Raw genomic sequence first — 15144 nt, 5'->3', positions numbered from 1 at the left:
TGGGGACAAACTGAGCCAATTCCACTATACCTGATGCACAGGGATAAATTATTAACATGCTTTTTGTGACATTTTTCTTTGGTGGGGTGCCGTGTGATTTTTCTAATGTGAAATATGTGCTGTGGCTCCAAAAGGTTGGGAAACACTGAACTACAGAATAGTGACTCAATACACATGGTCACCTCTAGCCATGCTGCTGAGGCATTTTCTCAGCTCCTGAAGCCGTAACTGCAACTCACGAACACACTGCTTTGAGTGCTCAGATAGAGTGCAAAAGCAATATAAAAGAACTAGACCATTTACCATTTACCTCAAATAAACCAAGAGCAACTGGTTTATAGTAATAGTGCAAAAATCTATAGTTTCACAGAAGTTTATAATCATCTTACCTAAAGACATATTCAGTCCTCTGACACTGTTCTCAAAGTCAGTTGAAAGAAATGTTGCTGTTCTAGTGACAATGCACAAAGGTCAGCTACATCATCCTCTGCTGCTGCTGCAGTGTTGTACACCTGAGTGTGTTACAATGTAACAATATAATATAATCACTGTGTATCACATGCAGTGTTGGGCAGAGATGGGAAGTAACGTGTCACTTTAATCTGATTACTTTTTTCAAGTAATGAGTAAAGTAAGGGATTACTATTGCAAAACCGGTAATTAGATTACCGTTACTTTCCCGTAGGAACGCTGCGTTACTGCGTTACTAAATCCGTGATTTATTTGCGAAAATGTCTCATGACAGTGACGTAAGCGAGTGCGACGTTCGTGACAACAGCTGTGTGCAGATCAACAATGGATCACATATCGAGAGCGGGAGAGAGTATGAGCGTGCAGCGTTTAAAGCTGACCTTACTTTAAGTTTGATTCCATAAAAAGTAACAAAAACATTAGTGTCCGTTGTGCGTGGGAAGAAAACTTCTTTTTACAGCGAAAAAAAACACTTAAACTTCCAAGCAAGCACCGAGTAGCTACCACGTGATGAGAAACTCACAGAGAAACTCGCGGATTCTTCCACTGACCGCTGCGGCACACCTGCACCAGGGTAAACCTCCGCCTGCCCCACTCCTGCTTTACTGGTGAAAATAGAGCAACAGGACCGCTAGTCTTTGACTTTATTTATTTTCTGCTGTGTTTTACTTGCATCTATTTGAAAGACTGAGTGTAAACACAAAAAATATTTTATTTTATGTGCTGGAATGTGCAGAAAATAGGTTTAAGTTTTAAACTAATTTCTTCCAGTCAGAGAATGTTGCATATAATTAAATTTTTGCTTGATGCATAAAGTTAAAAGATTAAAACTGATAAAACAAGTTTAAAAAAGCGACTTTTCCATTTGATTACATTTTGTATGATGGATTATGCAGAAAAAGTAGAATTGGGCTGAAAGATCTATCGCTTTATCACCTAGAGGAACTATCGAGAGCATCCTGAGCGGCTGCATCACTGTCTGGTTTGGGAACTGTGCCATATCAGACCGCAAGACCCTACAGTGGATAGTGGGAACAGCAGAGAAGATCATTGGGGTCTCTCTCCCCTCTGTTGAGGACAGCTACACCACACGATGCATTCGCAAAGCCACCAGCATTGTGGCTGATCGGACACACCCCTCTCACACACTCTTCACACTCCTGCCATCTGGAAAAAGGTACCGAAGCATTCGGGCACACACATCCAGACTGTGCAACAGCTTTTTTCCACAAGCAATCCGTCTCCTCAGCAAAAAGGAACTGACTGATAAACACGCACACACACACTAACATTATCACTCAGCTTAACTCAACTACCTCAAAACATTGAGACTGGACTGACTAATCAACACAAGCGCAAACACGCTGACCTACACCACCAAACCATCGTACACACCAACCTGTAAATGCTCTTTTGCACAATATTATTACTGGACTTTTTGCACTAACTTCTGCACTTCCTAATTTTTGCTGCTACACTAAGGAATGTTTACTGTTCCTCCACTACCTCAACTCATCATCACAAAGCCTTATTATTATGTTACATTGTGGTTTTTTTTTTTGTCACACTGTCACTTGCTGCTCTTGTTTGCACAATTGCATGTGCACTTTGTTGTCTGCTGTCTGATAACAAAAAAAGTCATCCTTAGATAGTTAGATAGTTTTTTGCTAATTTATGTTGTAATTTATGTTAGGTCAGTCTGTCTTGTCTCTGCTAGCCAGCTAACTAGGCCTCTTAGTTAGCTAGTTTAGAGTTTTTCTGTTAAATTATGTTGTAAATTTATGTTGCATGTAGCACCTTGGTTCCTGGAGGAACGTTGTTTCGCCTCACTGTGTACTGTTAAACTTTATATGGTTGAAGTGACAATAAAGCCAACTTGACTTGACTTGACTATTCAGGTTGTAAATCGTGTTTTTAAAAAGTAAATAAGTAATGAATTACTTTTGAAAATAAGTAATCAGTAACGTAATGGGATTACTTTTTGGGGGAAGTAATCAGTAATTAGTTACTGATTACTTTTTTCAAGTAACTAGACTCCGACGTGCTTTAGAAGATGAAACTGGTAAAAAAGTTGATATCCGCAAGGTGCAGAATTTTTTATCCGAGCAGGACGCCTATACTCTACACAAGCCGGCGCGAGTAAGATTTAAGAGAAATAGAGTGTTTGTGACCAAACCCCTGAAGCAGCTTCAGGCCGACCTGTGCGACATGAGACACCTGTCTGAATACAACGACGGATTCAATTATTTATTAACCGTCATAGACGTATTTTCAAAAAAGGCTTACGCCCGCCCCCTGAAAAAGAAGACGGGTTCGGAAGTGACTGAAGCTTTCGAATCTGTGTCGAGAGAGAGTGAAATACCGGAAAATTTACAGACCGATGCGGGAAAAGAGTTTTTCAACAAGAGTTTTCAAGCTCTGATGAAAAATCACAGCATCTCCCATTTTGCTACCGCCAGTGACCTAAAGGCCTCGGTGGTGGAGAGATTTAACCACACCCTGAAAACGAGGATGTGGAGATATTTCACCGCGCACAATACCAGACGCTATCTGGAGGTGTTGCCCGACCTGTTAGAAGGATATAACCGCAGTTATCACAGCAGCATTAAAATGGCACCTGCCGAGGTGCGCCCCGAGAACGCGGATCAGGTGTTTCGCAACTTGTATGGAAAGACACCCGCCCGTCCTAAAATAAAGTTGAAATTTAAGAGGGGGGATCTGGTGAGAATATCCAAATTGAGAGGAGTATTTGATAAAAAATACGAACAGAGTTTCACGGACGAAATCTTTACTGTGATCCGGGTCCTTCACCGATCGCCACCCGTGTATAAGCTAGAAGATTATGACGGCGAGCCTATCGAAGGGTCGTTTTATGAGCCCGAGCTGCAGAAAGTGAAACTGACCGAGGACAAAGCGTTTCATGTGGAGAAGATTTTAAAGCGGCGCACAGTCAGAGGGGAAAAACAGGTTTTTGTCAAGTGGAAAAACTGGCCGGATAAATTCAACAGCTGGGTGAAAGCCTCGGAAGTGGTAGGCGTATAAAAAAAGAGACCCCTCGCATCATTCGGCTCATTTTTTAAAATTCATCATGGAGTCCGAAGGGTTTTACGTGACCCTGCCTTCCAACGCCAGCAAGGACTTATTTAAAGATAACACCAGCGGCTGCTACACGGTGGATCTGGCCAAACCCCTCGAGCTGACCGGAGAATGGAGCGTGGGCTTATGCGAATTCATTTATCCGCGCACATGGTACAATCTACCACCGGACGCCTCCTACTTGGAGCTGATGCGGACGACGGAGGAAGATCAGCCCCTGGTGATTTTAAAATTCGGCAGGGGAGGTCATTACGGACGCGTTAAAGATCTATTGGATCACCTGGTGCCGGCGATCCAAAAGTACGACCCCTCCTTCGAGGCCTCTTTCAACAACATCACCAAACGTCTGGATGTCAAAGGAGACGGGAGCCATAAAATAAAGGTCTTCCCTCCTCTGGCTTACATGCTGGGATTGAAAACGAACGAGTGGTGGACTCTGTCGAAGCGCTCTACTCCGTATCCGTGCGATATGAACGCGGGCGTATATAACCTGTTTCTCTACACCGACATCGTTCAGTACCAGCCGGTCGGTGACAGTTACTCACCGTTGCTCAGCGTCCTTAACGTGAAAGGCGATTACGGAGACGTGATCAGCATCAGACATAATACGGTCCATTACTTGCGCGTATCTAAAAAATACATTAAAACCATACGCGTAGAAATTAAAACGGACCGCGACAGATTCGTGGATTTTGTTTACGGGAAAACGATAGTCAAGCTGCACTTTAAACCGGCTTGAGAATGGCGGCGCGTCTCCCACAGGACCCCCACCGTTTTGTGAGGTATTATGAGGGGCAGGTGGGAGGTTCCCTTCCGGGTTTTTACGGAGCGCCCGTGATGTACGGCAGAGGGATAGGATCCATCTTCTCCAGACTGTTTCGTTTCGTGTCTCCTCTCTTCAAATCCGGGTTCGCCGTAGCTAAACCTCACCTGAAAACGGCCGCAACCAATATCGCTACAGACGCTGTGAAAAGAGTGATGGGTAAGCTGACCGAGCCTCGCCAGGAGGGGGCGGGGGATATGATGGTCCTCTCCCGCAGGAAGAGGAAACGCCCTCCGGGCGAGCGGATTAAAAATAAAAGCGCCGGAGTAAAAAGTAAATCAGTCAAGACCAGCGACGGGAAGAGAAGGAAGCCCCAGAGGAGCTCGGACATATTTTAGAAGAAAATAAATAAATAAAAAATGTCTCTCTTACACAAGAAATCTGCCGAATGCACCCTTGCCGAACTGGATCTATTTTCGGCTCCCATGACCCAGCTATCCATAGAGGATAAAAAATATCAAGAATGTCAGCCCCTCTCTGCTTTGAACGACAACTCACCCATTGAATTTTTCATCCCCGGAGACGGGGAAAAGTATCTCGATCTGAACGACACCATGCTCCATCTGAGAGTGAAAATTACGGAAAAGGACGGGAGCAACATCCCACCCGATGCGGGGGTAGCCCTCATCAATTATCCTCTCAACACAATTTTCAGTCAGTGCGACGTTATTCTGGGGGATCGATTGATTTCGCAGTCCAGCGCCACCCATCCTTACAGAGCCATGATCGAGACGCTGCTCAACTTTTCAGAAGACACTCTAAAGAGTCAATTCAGCGCCGGTCTGTTTTACAAAGACACGGCCGGAGACATGGATTCTATAGTTATAAGCAACGGGCCGAACAAAGGGATAAAACAGAGAGCCGTTTTCACGGCCGAGTCGCGAGAAGTGGACCTGCTGGGTCCCCTCCACGCTGATATTTTCTTCTGCGAGAGGCTCCTGCTGAACTCTGTGGATTTGAGAATTAAATTGATACGCAACAGCGACGCCTTCAGTCTGATGGGAACTCGGGATTCGCAGTTTGCCCTGAAAATAACTTCGGTCTCTCTGTTTGTTAAAAAGGTCACGGTCTCGCCGGCCGTCAGGCTGGGGCACGCCGCGGCCCTGATGAAAGGAAACGCCCTCTATCCTCTTTCGCGCGTTTCTGTGAAAACCTACTCCATCCCTGAAAATTCCAGGATCTGCAACCAAGAGAATCTCTTTCTGGGAGCCATGCCCAAATACGTGGTCCTGGGCATGGTTCATCACGACGCCTTCACCGGGAGGAGGGATCTGTCGCCTTTCAACTTTAGACACAACGATGTGGCGTATCTGGCGTTGTGTCAGGACGGCAGGCAGGTGCCCGCCAAAGCTTTCCAGCCACAGTTTGACCGCGGAAATTCGGTCAGGGAGTTTTATCACATGTTTTCCGCCACGGGGAGACACCTCAAAGATTTACCTCTGAGCATCGACCGCTGGGAATTTAACGAGGGGTACGCCCTGTTTGCCTTTAATCTGGAACCCAGCGAGGATGCTGACGCCCTGTCTCCCGTCTCCAACGGGAATTTGAGGCTGGAGATGAGATTCAGAGTTCCTCTGCCTCAGACCACCACTCTCATAGTGTACGCCTGCTACGACTCCATTTTGGAGATTGACTCTAAAAGACAGGTGCTGGTGGATTATTACTAAAAAATATACATGGATAACCTTCAGCTGGAGCACATTCTACATCGCGCCTTGGGAGACGTTTTCTGCGGGGTTTGGGCCTCGGACCAGCTGGCCTTTTTGAGGCGCGACTTTAAACCCCCCGCCTACTTTATAGTAAACACTCACCCCTCGCACTTGAGGGGAGAACACTGGCTGGCTCTGACTCTGGAAAGGGACGGTTCCTCCACTTTTTTTGACTCTTACGGATTCCCTCCCGACTTTGCTCACTATCCCTCGGTCATCTCAGAGTTTCTGGAAGGCCGCTCTGACAAAATACTCTATCACGATCGTCAACTTCAGCACCCTATGTCTGTCGTTTGCGGGCAACATTGCATTTTTTATCTATGTCACAAGGCTCAGGGGTTATCCGTCGGTAAAATACTTTCTCTGTACTATAACGATGTGTTTAAAAATGATGACATGGTGTCTGACTTTCTGAAAGGACGCTGCCCCGCTCGCTCTCGCAGAGGTCATCACGGGGCGTGCTCCTTACAAAAGTTTAAAGATGCGTGTATCGAATAAAGAAACGTAAACAAAAAAAAAGTTTGTTGCAGCGTTTTTTATTTCATTTGTAAAAAACAAAAAACATTTGATTTTACATAGAGGTCCAGGTTGGGGAAAGCGTTATTTTGACCCGAGAAGGTTTTCTCCCCCTTCGCGCAGGTGTCTGTCCTCCCTCCTCCTCCTCCTCCACAGATTTAAGACGCGCATACTGGTCGCGAGCTCTACGGTTATGTATTGAGGATGAGGGAATGTTTGTTTCGACCAAAGTAGTTAAAAACGCGTTCCATCCTTTCGGTCGCGTTTGGTTTTTACTTTTAAAAGAGAGGGAGAGGTTTTTAAATAGATCGATCATGTGCGAACCCCGCACCGCATCCCCCTTGTAAACAAATTCACCCCTCTTTGTCCATCCTCCTCCACCCTCAGCTAATTTCTGCATAATGTAGCGGGCGTTTTTGCGATCTCGAGGGGGTAAGGATTTTAATACTTCTTCCATCATTTCATCATCCTCCTCTCTGGGCCGCTGCACCTGCACTTGTTGCTGCTGCACTTGTTGCTGCACCTGCTGCTGCTGCGCCTCCTCGTCCCGGCCCTGTTTAGAGAGTGTGAGATATCTCCGCAGCAGAGACTCGTATCTTTTGATTTTTTCATACGAATTTAGCCGCGGATCCTCCAGTATGGCTTTCATCTTTTCGTCCAAATCGTCTTTGGCAGTTTCTCTGACGGTAGGCTCGGTGGGTCGGGTCAGTTTTTTCAACTCGTGAGAGGGAACGAGAATCATTTTTTTAAACATCTCAGCGTTTTTGAAATATTCCTCCCAGCAGGTTCCCCAGAATGGGTACGGCTGCGGACAGCAGAGGGAAAAGAAACCCGCCCGTTTGTTTCTTTAAAACTCGTTTTCTTGTCTGCCAGCAGCCTGATGATCTTTTTCTGGCGTTTCAGTTTTTGGTATTGAGAAGCGGAAAGAGGTATGTTTCCCTTTAAAAGATTTAAAGCTATCTCACACAGCGCCTGGAGGAAATCCGGGGAGCTGTGAGCGAGAATGTCTTTGCGTTTCTGCGGCGACGCGTGGTACAGAGCTTGCAGTAAGACTGCGTTTCTTTTTATACGCTGAGACATGGCTACTTGGGTTTAGGCAGGTAAATGACGGGGTACTGCCCCGGAAGCAGACCGGCGCGCACTCTGTAGCGTTCTGGGCACGAGGGAGTGAGATCGAGGATTAAATACCCGTGGGGCTCCTCGGTGGCGTCTTTGAAACTGTCGGAGAAAAATGTTTTTTGCGAAGGGAAAATCTGACGGGCCAAAATCTCAATCTGCAGCTTGTCTCTGGGGTTTTTAAACAACACCATATAATTGGAGTTTAAGCTGATGGTGCAGCTGTATTTACCCTGATGGAAAACATTCTGGGTCAGCATCATGACCGAGACGTTTTTATGGTGGCGGTATTGAGTGAAAATTTTAACCACTTCCTGGTGATCCGAGGCCTGAAAGATGACGTCATCCAGCACCACCAGAACGTCTCGGAAATCTTCGAAAGAATCAGGCAGCCCCTCGACAAATTTAATGTTTTTATTGGTCTTTGAAAGCTCCTCGTACATGGGTTGAAAAGAAGTATAAATCCACACAATATTCGCGGGCACAGTATCCATGACGCGTTCACAGTTTTCCAAAACACACTTTACAAAATGAGTTTTCCCACACCCGCTAGGACCCACAACGAGACAGGAAAAAGGCACTTTCAGTCTGTGATCAAAATCAGTTTCCTCCATTTTTTTTTTTTTTATTTTTTTTTTTAGAAGAAAACAAAAACAAAAACACTAGTACCCGAAAGGCAGAGTTGTGCCGTCTGGAAAGAGACGTCTCTTGTCGTAAACCACGCGAAACTTTTTCTGAAATGTTCTGTTTTTGAGCACAAAGCCTCTCTTATCCCTCTGAATCCCGTTCTGAGGGGTCTCAAGCTCCGCCTCTTTCATACCAGAAAGGTAACTTTCCACCAACCCGCTCATACTGTCGAAATTGACACGTTCGCAACATTCTCTCGTCTGCGTTATTCCTTTCATTTTTACCACCAGTTTCTTTTTGTTTCTGGTCCGGTAGGCGTAACTCTTTGGACCCGCGGAGACAAATTCCTGGATGGTGTCCCCGTCTAATTCGTCCGTGAGATCCCCTAGATAGTTGCCCAGCTCTAAAGGTTCCTCCCCCTCTTTCACTACGTAGATCAGAGAGTCGGTGTCGGTGTACAGAACGCTGCGCTGCAATTTTTCTAAATACTCGTAGAGTTTTAGACGGGCGTAGGCTGTGGTGAAAGCGGCGATGAAAACGTTATTGGTCGCGCCGGGAGGTATCACGCACCGCTCGTTATAGCTCCACTGAATTAAAGCCACTTCCTGTTTTTTGGTCTTTAAAAAAGAGACGTGTTTAAAGTCGTACTGTCCTGAAAAGACGTAGTTAAAAAACTGACTCGGCTTTCTGACCAGAGTGGTCTGAGTCAGGTTGGTTCTCTGAGCAAACTTTCCCCAGAAACTGTTGAGACACAATTTCGAAACTTGTCTTTTGGCCGGATTCACCTCTATTTTTGACGGGTCTAAACGTATGCCCTGATGCCTGTGGTACTCTTCCACGTATTTGTTCCTCTCATCCTCGTCGCGAGCTTCCGGAGGATAACCGGAGGCTTCCTGTTTGCCTTTGAGAAAAGTGTTAATATAACCGGCGAAAATATCGCTGCTGCGGCTATCAAAGTGCCAGACCTCTGTGATTTTAGCCACTCTGTAACCTAATTCTAAGGCTTTGTTAAACTCGACGGTGACCCAGACCCCGGTGAGAGCTCTGGCCTCGTCGTCGTGAAGGCACGGACCGCTTTGTTGATTAGTCTCGGCGCAGGTGCGACAGAGGGAGAATATTAATTTACCTCCGGGGGTTTTGTACGGTAGAACGGGGAAATAGAGCCCGCGCGGCGGGTAAACGGTGGCTCTGATCAGCCCGAAATAACTGCGAGGGTCTGCAAAATTCTCTCTGATGATTTGGGGGTGATGCAGAGGGTAAGCGCGCTTGGCGTTGACGTAAGGGTACAGGGATGTGACGTCTACGTAATACACATTTTCTCCTGGCGAGGCGCTGTAACGCAGCCTCAAGGCCGAAGTGCGGCCTCCGTAAAGTCCCGAGCGAGGAGACAGAGGTTCCGGGGCTTCGTAGCTCCGCATAAAATTTTTAACCTCCTCGTTCGATTTTTTCATCTTGTTCCATTCGTGCTCCCACAGAGTGACCGTGCGGACTCTGTAAACGTTTCTCAGCTCCCGGAGCCTCGCCTCGGCAGAGGCGTGCAGGTCCCCGTAAGGAGCGCAGGTCAAAGGGAAGATTTCCTCAGGCCTGTAGCATTTTGGACAGCCGTGATAAAAGCATCCCAGAAATTCCCACACCCGCTTTTCCCCGTTAATCAGCGCGTATCCGTCGACAAAGTACGGGCCTATTTTTTTCTCCCCACCGGTTGTGAGAGCGTGTTGAACGGGAATTTTCTGAGAGCGAGCTACCCACTCCAGCCACTGAATGGACGCGTGCGAATAGGCTTTGAACCTGCGCCCGTAGTTGTCGGGCGAGGGAATGGCCAGACTGTTTTCGGGTAGGAAATTGGTGAGAAACACTTTCATGCAGGCTGAAGCTATAGTGACGCAGCTGAAAGGGTCTACTTTAGTTTCGCCTATAAACCCGTCTCTGAACTTTACGCACGCCTCCCTCAGGATATTAACGTCGTTTCGGCAGTAATACAGGGACTCTTTTTCAAAGTTAAACACTCCCCGGGAGGCCTCGCAGTGCCAACGCAAAAACTCCGCCCGTTCGGAGAGTGACATGCGCTCCACCCCGTAATCTGAAGGAGGAGGGTACGGACCCAAGTATTTTAATCGGTCCCGCGAGCTGAATTTGTGAGGAAAAAATCCCTTGGATTTGTCCTCGAAGCCTAAAGCTTTGGGCATAGCGCTGAGACGCATGGTGAGAAAAGAAAGCGAGTCTATGAATTTGAGAAGGAAATCGGATTCTGTGAAACATATAATTTTACTGCCTTGCATGATGAGAGAGGGCGTCATCCCCTCCCCCACCAGGTGACTTAGAATTAAATAGCTGTCAAACCCTTTCGCGTTGTGCGCAACGAACGTGGTCTCTCTATATCTTTTCCTTCTGTATCTTTGGAGAAACTTTTCAACACAGTCTACACCGTAAGCGTGCCACTCTTCTCCTTCTAGAGATTTTGTGCACACTAGGTAAGGGACGTGCGCCCCCTCCCTGTCTGGGAAGGTTTCAAAGTCATAAAAGATTATGGAAGCGTTATCAGAGTTTTCATGTTTCAAAGGTTGGATGTAACACAGGTGTTGATCGTTGTCGGGAGGAAGCTCCGCGCGACAGATTTTACATCTGGCGGCTGTGCACCTGTGCTTTTCGCGACGGGAGAGGAGTTTGCAGTCCGGACATTTATACAATTGTTGACAAACGCTGAGGCCTGAACCGGAGTGAATTCTAGGTTGTTTGTGCTTTAAATAACACGCGCGTGTGCGACATGATCTGTTACAATCCGTACAGATTACAGAGTCCAGAAAGTGAGAGGGGCATGCGGGGTCAAAACAGAGGTTGCAGCGGTTTTGACAAAAGTGTTCCTCTCTTTTATAATACCCGCGGTGACACTCCTCGCAAATGTACTGGATTCCTAAAAATGTTTTTAGATTTTTTATCCCGTAATAGTGATGCTGGAATAAGAATAAGTACAGCGGGTGAGGCGTGTTCGGGTAGTCTGTTTCGATTAATGAAAGAGTTCTGTCCTCGGGCGGGCGGTAAAACACGACGATTTTACGATTTAGTATTTGTTCGAATTTGTTATGGCGTACATGAAAGCGAGGTCTTCAAGGATTCTCTTCTTATGAAGCAGCCGTCGAGCTGTAAGAAAAGACGGACAGAATGTATTTTTAAACCTTACATTTTTTTTTTTTTTTTTTATAGAGCGGAGAAGTTTAATAGGATCGATTCATCCCCCCGTCAATTACCTCTCAGTCTCCTGAGAGGAGGAGCTCTCAGTCTCCTGAGAGGAGGAGCTCTGGACGGTTCCTCCTCCGCCTGATTTTCTTCCGCCTGATTTTCTGTATCGGTCTCTGTCGGGGAAATAAAACAGAAGAGATTTAAGAAAACAATCTCCTCCTTCCTATTTTTTGAGAATGAAAAAACTTTTTATTTACCTCGCTCCTCCGCCTGATTGTCTTCCGCCCGATTGTCTGTAGCGGGGGATTGGTTAGGTATATCCGCAATCTCGGCTGTCGAGAAATAAAACAGAAGAGATTTAAGAAAACAATCTCCTCCTTCCTATTTTTTGAGAATGAAAAAACTTTTTATTTACCTCGCTCCTCCGCGCGATTGTCTGTAGCGGGGGTTTGTATAGGTATAGCCGCAGTCTCGGCTGTCGAGAAATAAAACAAAAAGAGAAAGATTTAATAAATAAATAAATAAAAACTTTCTAGCACGCTTTATACCACTCCAAGTCGGGAGGGGCGGTATAGCACACTCGGATTACTCCGTCACATCCTGTTATTTATCGAAATGACGGATATTGCATCATATTGTTTACCTTTTGGTTTAAAAGGTATTTTCCTGCAGTTCTCCGGGTATGCGTTGACGAAAATAACGTCGTCTTCTTCTTTTCGCTGCGGCGGCGGGGTCTGTATATTCTCGATTACCTCTGTCGAGAAATAAAGCAAACCTTTTTAAAAATCTGCTCCGGCTCGGGAGGGGCGGTATAGCACACTCGGATTACTCCGTCACATCCTGTTATTCAACAAAATGGCGGATAATGCATCATATTGTTTACCTTTGGTTTTAAAACTTTTTTCTCCGCGGTTCTCCCGGTATGCGGAGACGAAAATAGCGCCGTCTTCTCGTTCTTCTTTTCGACGCGGCGGCAGCGGAGGTTCTGCGGGGATTATGGCGTCTAATTCGCCGCGGAAAACGGCCGGATTTTTGCTGCTACTCTCTGCACTATCGATAGCCTCTGTAAGTAACAGAGTTTGGTTAAATCAAGTCTATCTAAACTTATTTAAAAAATGGTATATACTTATTTAATCGTACCGTAGTCCACTTGCGTGAAATCATTGATGTAGAAATCTAAAAGAAAGTAATCAAATTATTGACATCTCTGTTGATATATAATTTAAAGTCGTAAAGAAAAAAAACTTACCGGGGTGAGGTACGAACAGTTCTGGCGAGATGGCCCTGGCGCTCTGATCGGCGGCGTTGTTTGAACGGAATGCTGACATAATATTCACGGATTCTTCCTCGCGATTGGTAGAACTGTCACAGTAGGGGCTGAGCAGATATCGACTCCCCTCCCGTTTCTTCTCTCATTTTATCCTAGTTGCGAAGCATCTGTTTTTCGCATCTTTCTCTTGACAATACCGATAGTTAGAGAGGGTTGTTTTTTTTTTTTGGTTTTTTTTTGATTGCCTTCTTGCGAACGCCGTCTGTTTTCCACATTCTGCAACGGTAAAATATGACTTTGAGACGGGTATTTGTTTTACCAAATGGGCAACAGTTGTCTGACCTTGTTCTTGCTGTTGACAAAACTCGCCTCATGGTTGACTCTTTCCCACAGAGGGGGGTGCTTTAATAAACTTATTCGAAAATGAGCTTTTTTCCGCTAAGGCTTATTTTATTGGGAGATGTACGAAATTATTTACCGGGTTACAAGCAATGATAATATCGGCTGTTGACTCCTCAGCGGATCAACATTTTCTATCTATTGAGAAAACCCATTGTAAAAGTAATGAAGGAAAAAACTCTTCCGCCGTCTCACTCCTCCTTGACCCGCGGTGTGTGTGTGTGTGTGTGTGTGTGTGTGCGCGCGCGCGCAGTCGGGAGAGTTGGAGGTACCAAATTTCCTTTTTTTTTTTTTTGATTGCCTTCTTGCGAACGCCGTCTGTTTTCCACATTCTGCAACGGTAAAATACGACTTTGAGGCGGGTATTTGTTTTACCAAATGGACAATTGCTGTTGACAAAACTCGCCTCATGGTTGACTCTTTCCCACAGAGGGGGGTGCTTTAATAAACTTATTCGAATATGAGCTTTTTTTTCCGCTAAGGCTTATTTTAGGGGAGGAGATGTACGAAATTATTTACCGGGTTACAAGCAATGATAATATCGGCTGTTGACTCCTCAGCGGATCAGCATTTTCTATCTATTGAGAAAACCCATTGTAAAAGTAATGAAGGAAAAAACTCTTCCGCCGTCTCACTCCTCCTTGACCCGCGGTGTGTGTGTGTGTGTGTGTGTGTGTGTGTGTGTGTGTGTGTGTGTGTGAAACAAGATCGCCTGTCGCGGCAATTATGGTTTGTTTTTCAGTCTCTCAAAAGGAAAAGTAGTATTCACTAAGGGATATTTATTCATTTTTTACACATATAGGGTAGGCAGCCTGTAGGTTACAAGCGGATAGAAAGTTCTTCTTTTCATCACAAGCTATGGTGTATCTTAAAGGTTTTTTACAGCGTCTGTATTATAGGAAAATAAAATACTATTGAAATCTCTACAGGAAGTCACTCTTTATTTCCATTACAAACGCCGGTGCAGTTTAAGAAAGTAAAATTACACCCGCTATTGTAAAAAAACCAGAGAAAATTGTCATAATATTGAAACAGAATTCAGACTATGAGTTTGCGGAAAACTAGCTGCCGCTCTGTCTCTCTATACAGCACAGAATCAGCTGCTGCATCACCGCTGTGCTTCAGGAACCATACCCCTCCCCTCATGTTTATGGAACATGACGCATCAGGTCTGAAAATGACTAGACACTTCCGGAGTATTTCCGGTAGGGTCATAAGGTCCGGCTCGAGGCCTTCCTTAGTAAATATGTTGTATTTGAATATGTCATATTCAAAGCCTTCTTCTTTGGGAGAGCAGATCTCATCGGACACAGGAACGCTGCTGGGCTGCAGAATGAAAGGTTCCATCTTGTGTGTCTGTGACTTAGAAATTGTGACGGACTCCTCCTCTCTGCTTTTTATTCTCCTCCCCTGCTGCAGTCCCTCCCTCTAAAAACTTTTTTTTCCCAACAACAGATGGCGCGCTTCCGGAGGTTTCCCCCCTCCCTTCTCAGGATGCAATTCGACACGCTTAGCGACAGATGGCGCGCTTCTGGAGGTTTCCCCCTCCCTTCTCAGGATGCAATTCGACACGCTTAGCGACAGATGGCGCGCTTCCGGGGTTCACCCCCCCCTTCTCCGGATGCAATTCGTCACGCTCATTACACACTTCCGGGGGGGAGGGGGGAGGTCAAAAGGTCGTGATTAGGGCCATCAATCACTTCGGATTAAATTTTGTCATAAGCTGTATGGGAGTATCTCTCTTACCACCTTCAAGGCCCTTACCAAGTCTTTGTAAAGCACCCAGAGTTTTGATTAAAATCGAACTGCTGGAGTAGAAAAAGAACAAAAAACATGTTATGTCAGTATGAAATCTTTTTGCTCCAGTTTGTTTTCTTTAACAATGAGTAAGCACAGGTGATAGTTCAATCTAACACAACGTCACAGCAGTTAAAAGCTGC

At 45.7% G+C, this 15144-nt stretch overlaps 2 protein-coding genes across 2 annotated transcripts; one reads left to right on the top strand and one right to left on the bottom strand.

Annotated features, from left to right (window-relative positions):
- Positions 1 to 4815: 4815 nt before the first annotated feature.
- Positions 4816 to 6057, top strand: LOC146625021 (uncharacterized protein F54H12.2-like). The gene has a single exon (XM_085363248.1). The coding sequence runs from the start codon at positions 4816 to 4818 to the stop codon at positions 6055 to 6057; it is 1242 nt and encodes a 413-aa protein (XP_085219374.1).
- Positions 6058 to 11416: 5359 nt separating this feature from the next.
- LOC146625020 (uncharacterized) lies at positions 11417 to 12863 on the bottom strand. The gene is made up of 8 exons (XM_085363247.1): positions 12785 to 12863; positions 12676 to 12711; positions 12419 to 12598; positions 12179 to 12289; positions 11951 to 12010; positions 11793 to 11867; positions 11604 to 11708; positions 11417 to 11496 (listed from the first exon to the last, which is right to left on the bottom strand). The coding sequence occupies exons 1-8, from the start codon at positions 12861 to 12863 to the stop codon at positions 11417 to 11419; spliced, it is 726 nt and encodes a 241-aa protein (XP_085219373.1).
- Positions 12864 to 15144: the final 2281 nt, after the last annotated feature.

Source organism: Diplotaxodon limnothrissa, linkage group LG9 (genome assembly GCF_057381915.1).
Source record: "Diplotaxodon limnothrissa isolate DT_005_m linkage group LG9, D_limnothrissa_male_GT1.1, whole genome shotgun sequence".
NCBI lineage: Eukaryota > Metazoa > Chordata > Actinopteri > Cichliformes > Cichlidae > Diplotaxodon > Diplotaxodon limnothrissa.
The sequence above is the reverse complement of the archived record's forward strand: the minus strand, read 5'-3'. Positions and strand labels throughout refer to the sequence as shown.

Bases quoted from the DNA above. Each gene is read 5' to 3' on its own strand.
- LOC146625021 (XM_085363248.1), top strand. From the start codon at position 4,816: ATGACCCAGCTATCCATAGAGGATAAAAAATATCAAGAATGTCAGCCC.
- LOC146625020 (XM_085363247.1), bottom strand. From the start codon at position 12,863: ATGTCAGCATTCCGTTCAAACAACGCCGCCGATCAGAGCGCCAGGGCC. The intron at 12,599-12,675 runs GTACGATTAAAT...TGTTACTTACAG, and splicing joins TTTCACGCAAGTGGACTACG to AGGCTATCGATAGTGCAGAG. The intron at 11,868-11,950 runs GTAAATAAAAAG...ATTTCTCGACAG, and splicing joins CAATCGCGCGGAGGAGCGAG to CCGAGATTGCGGATATACCT.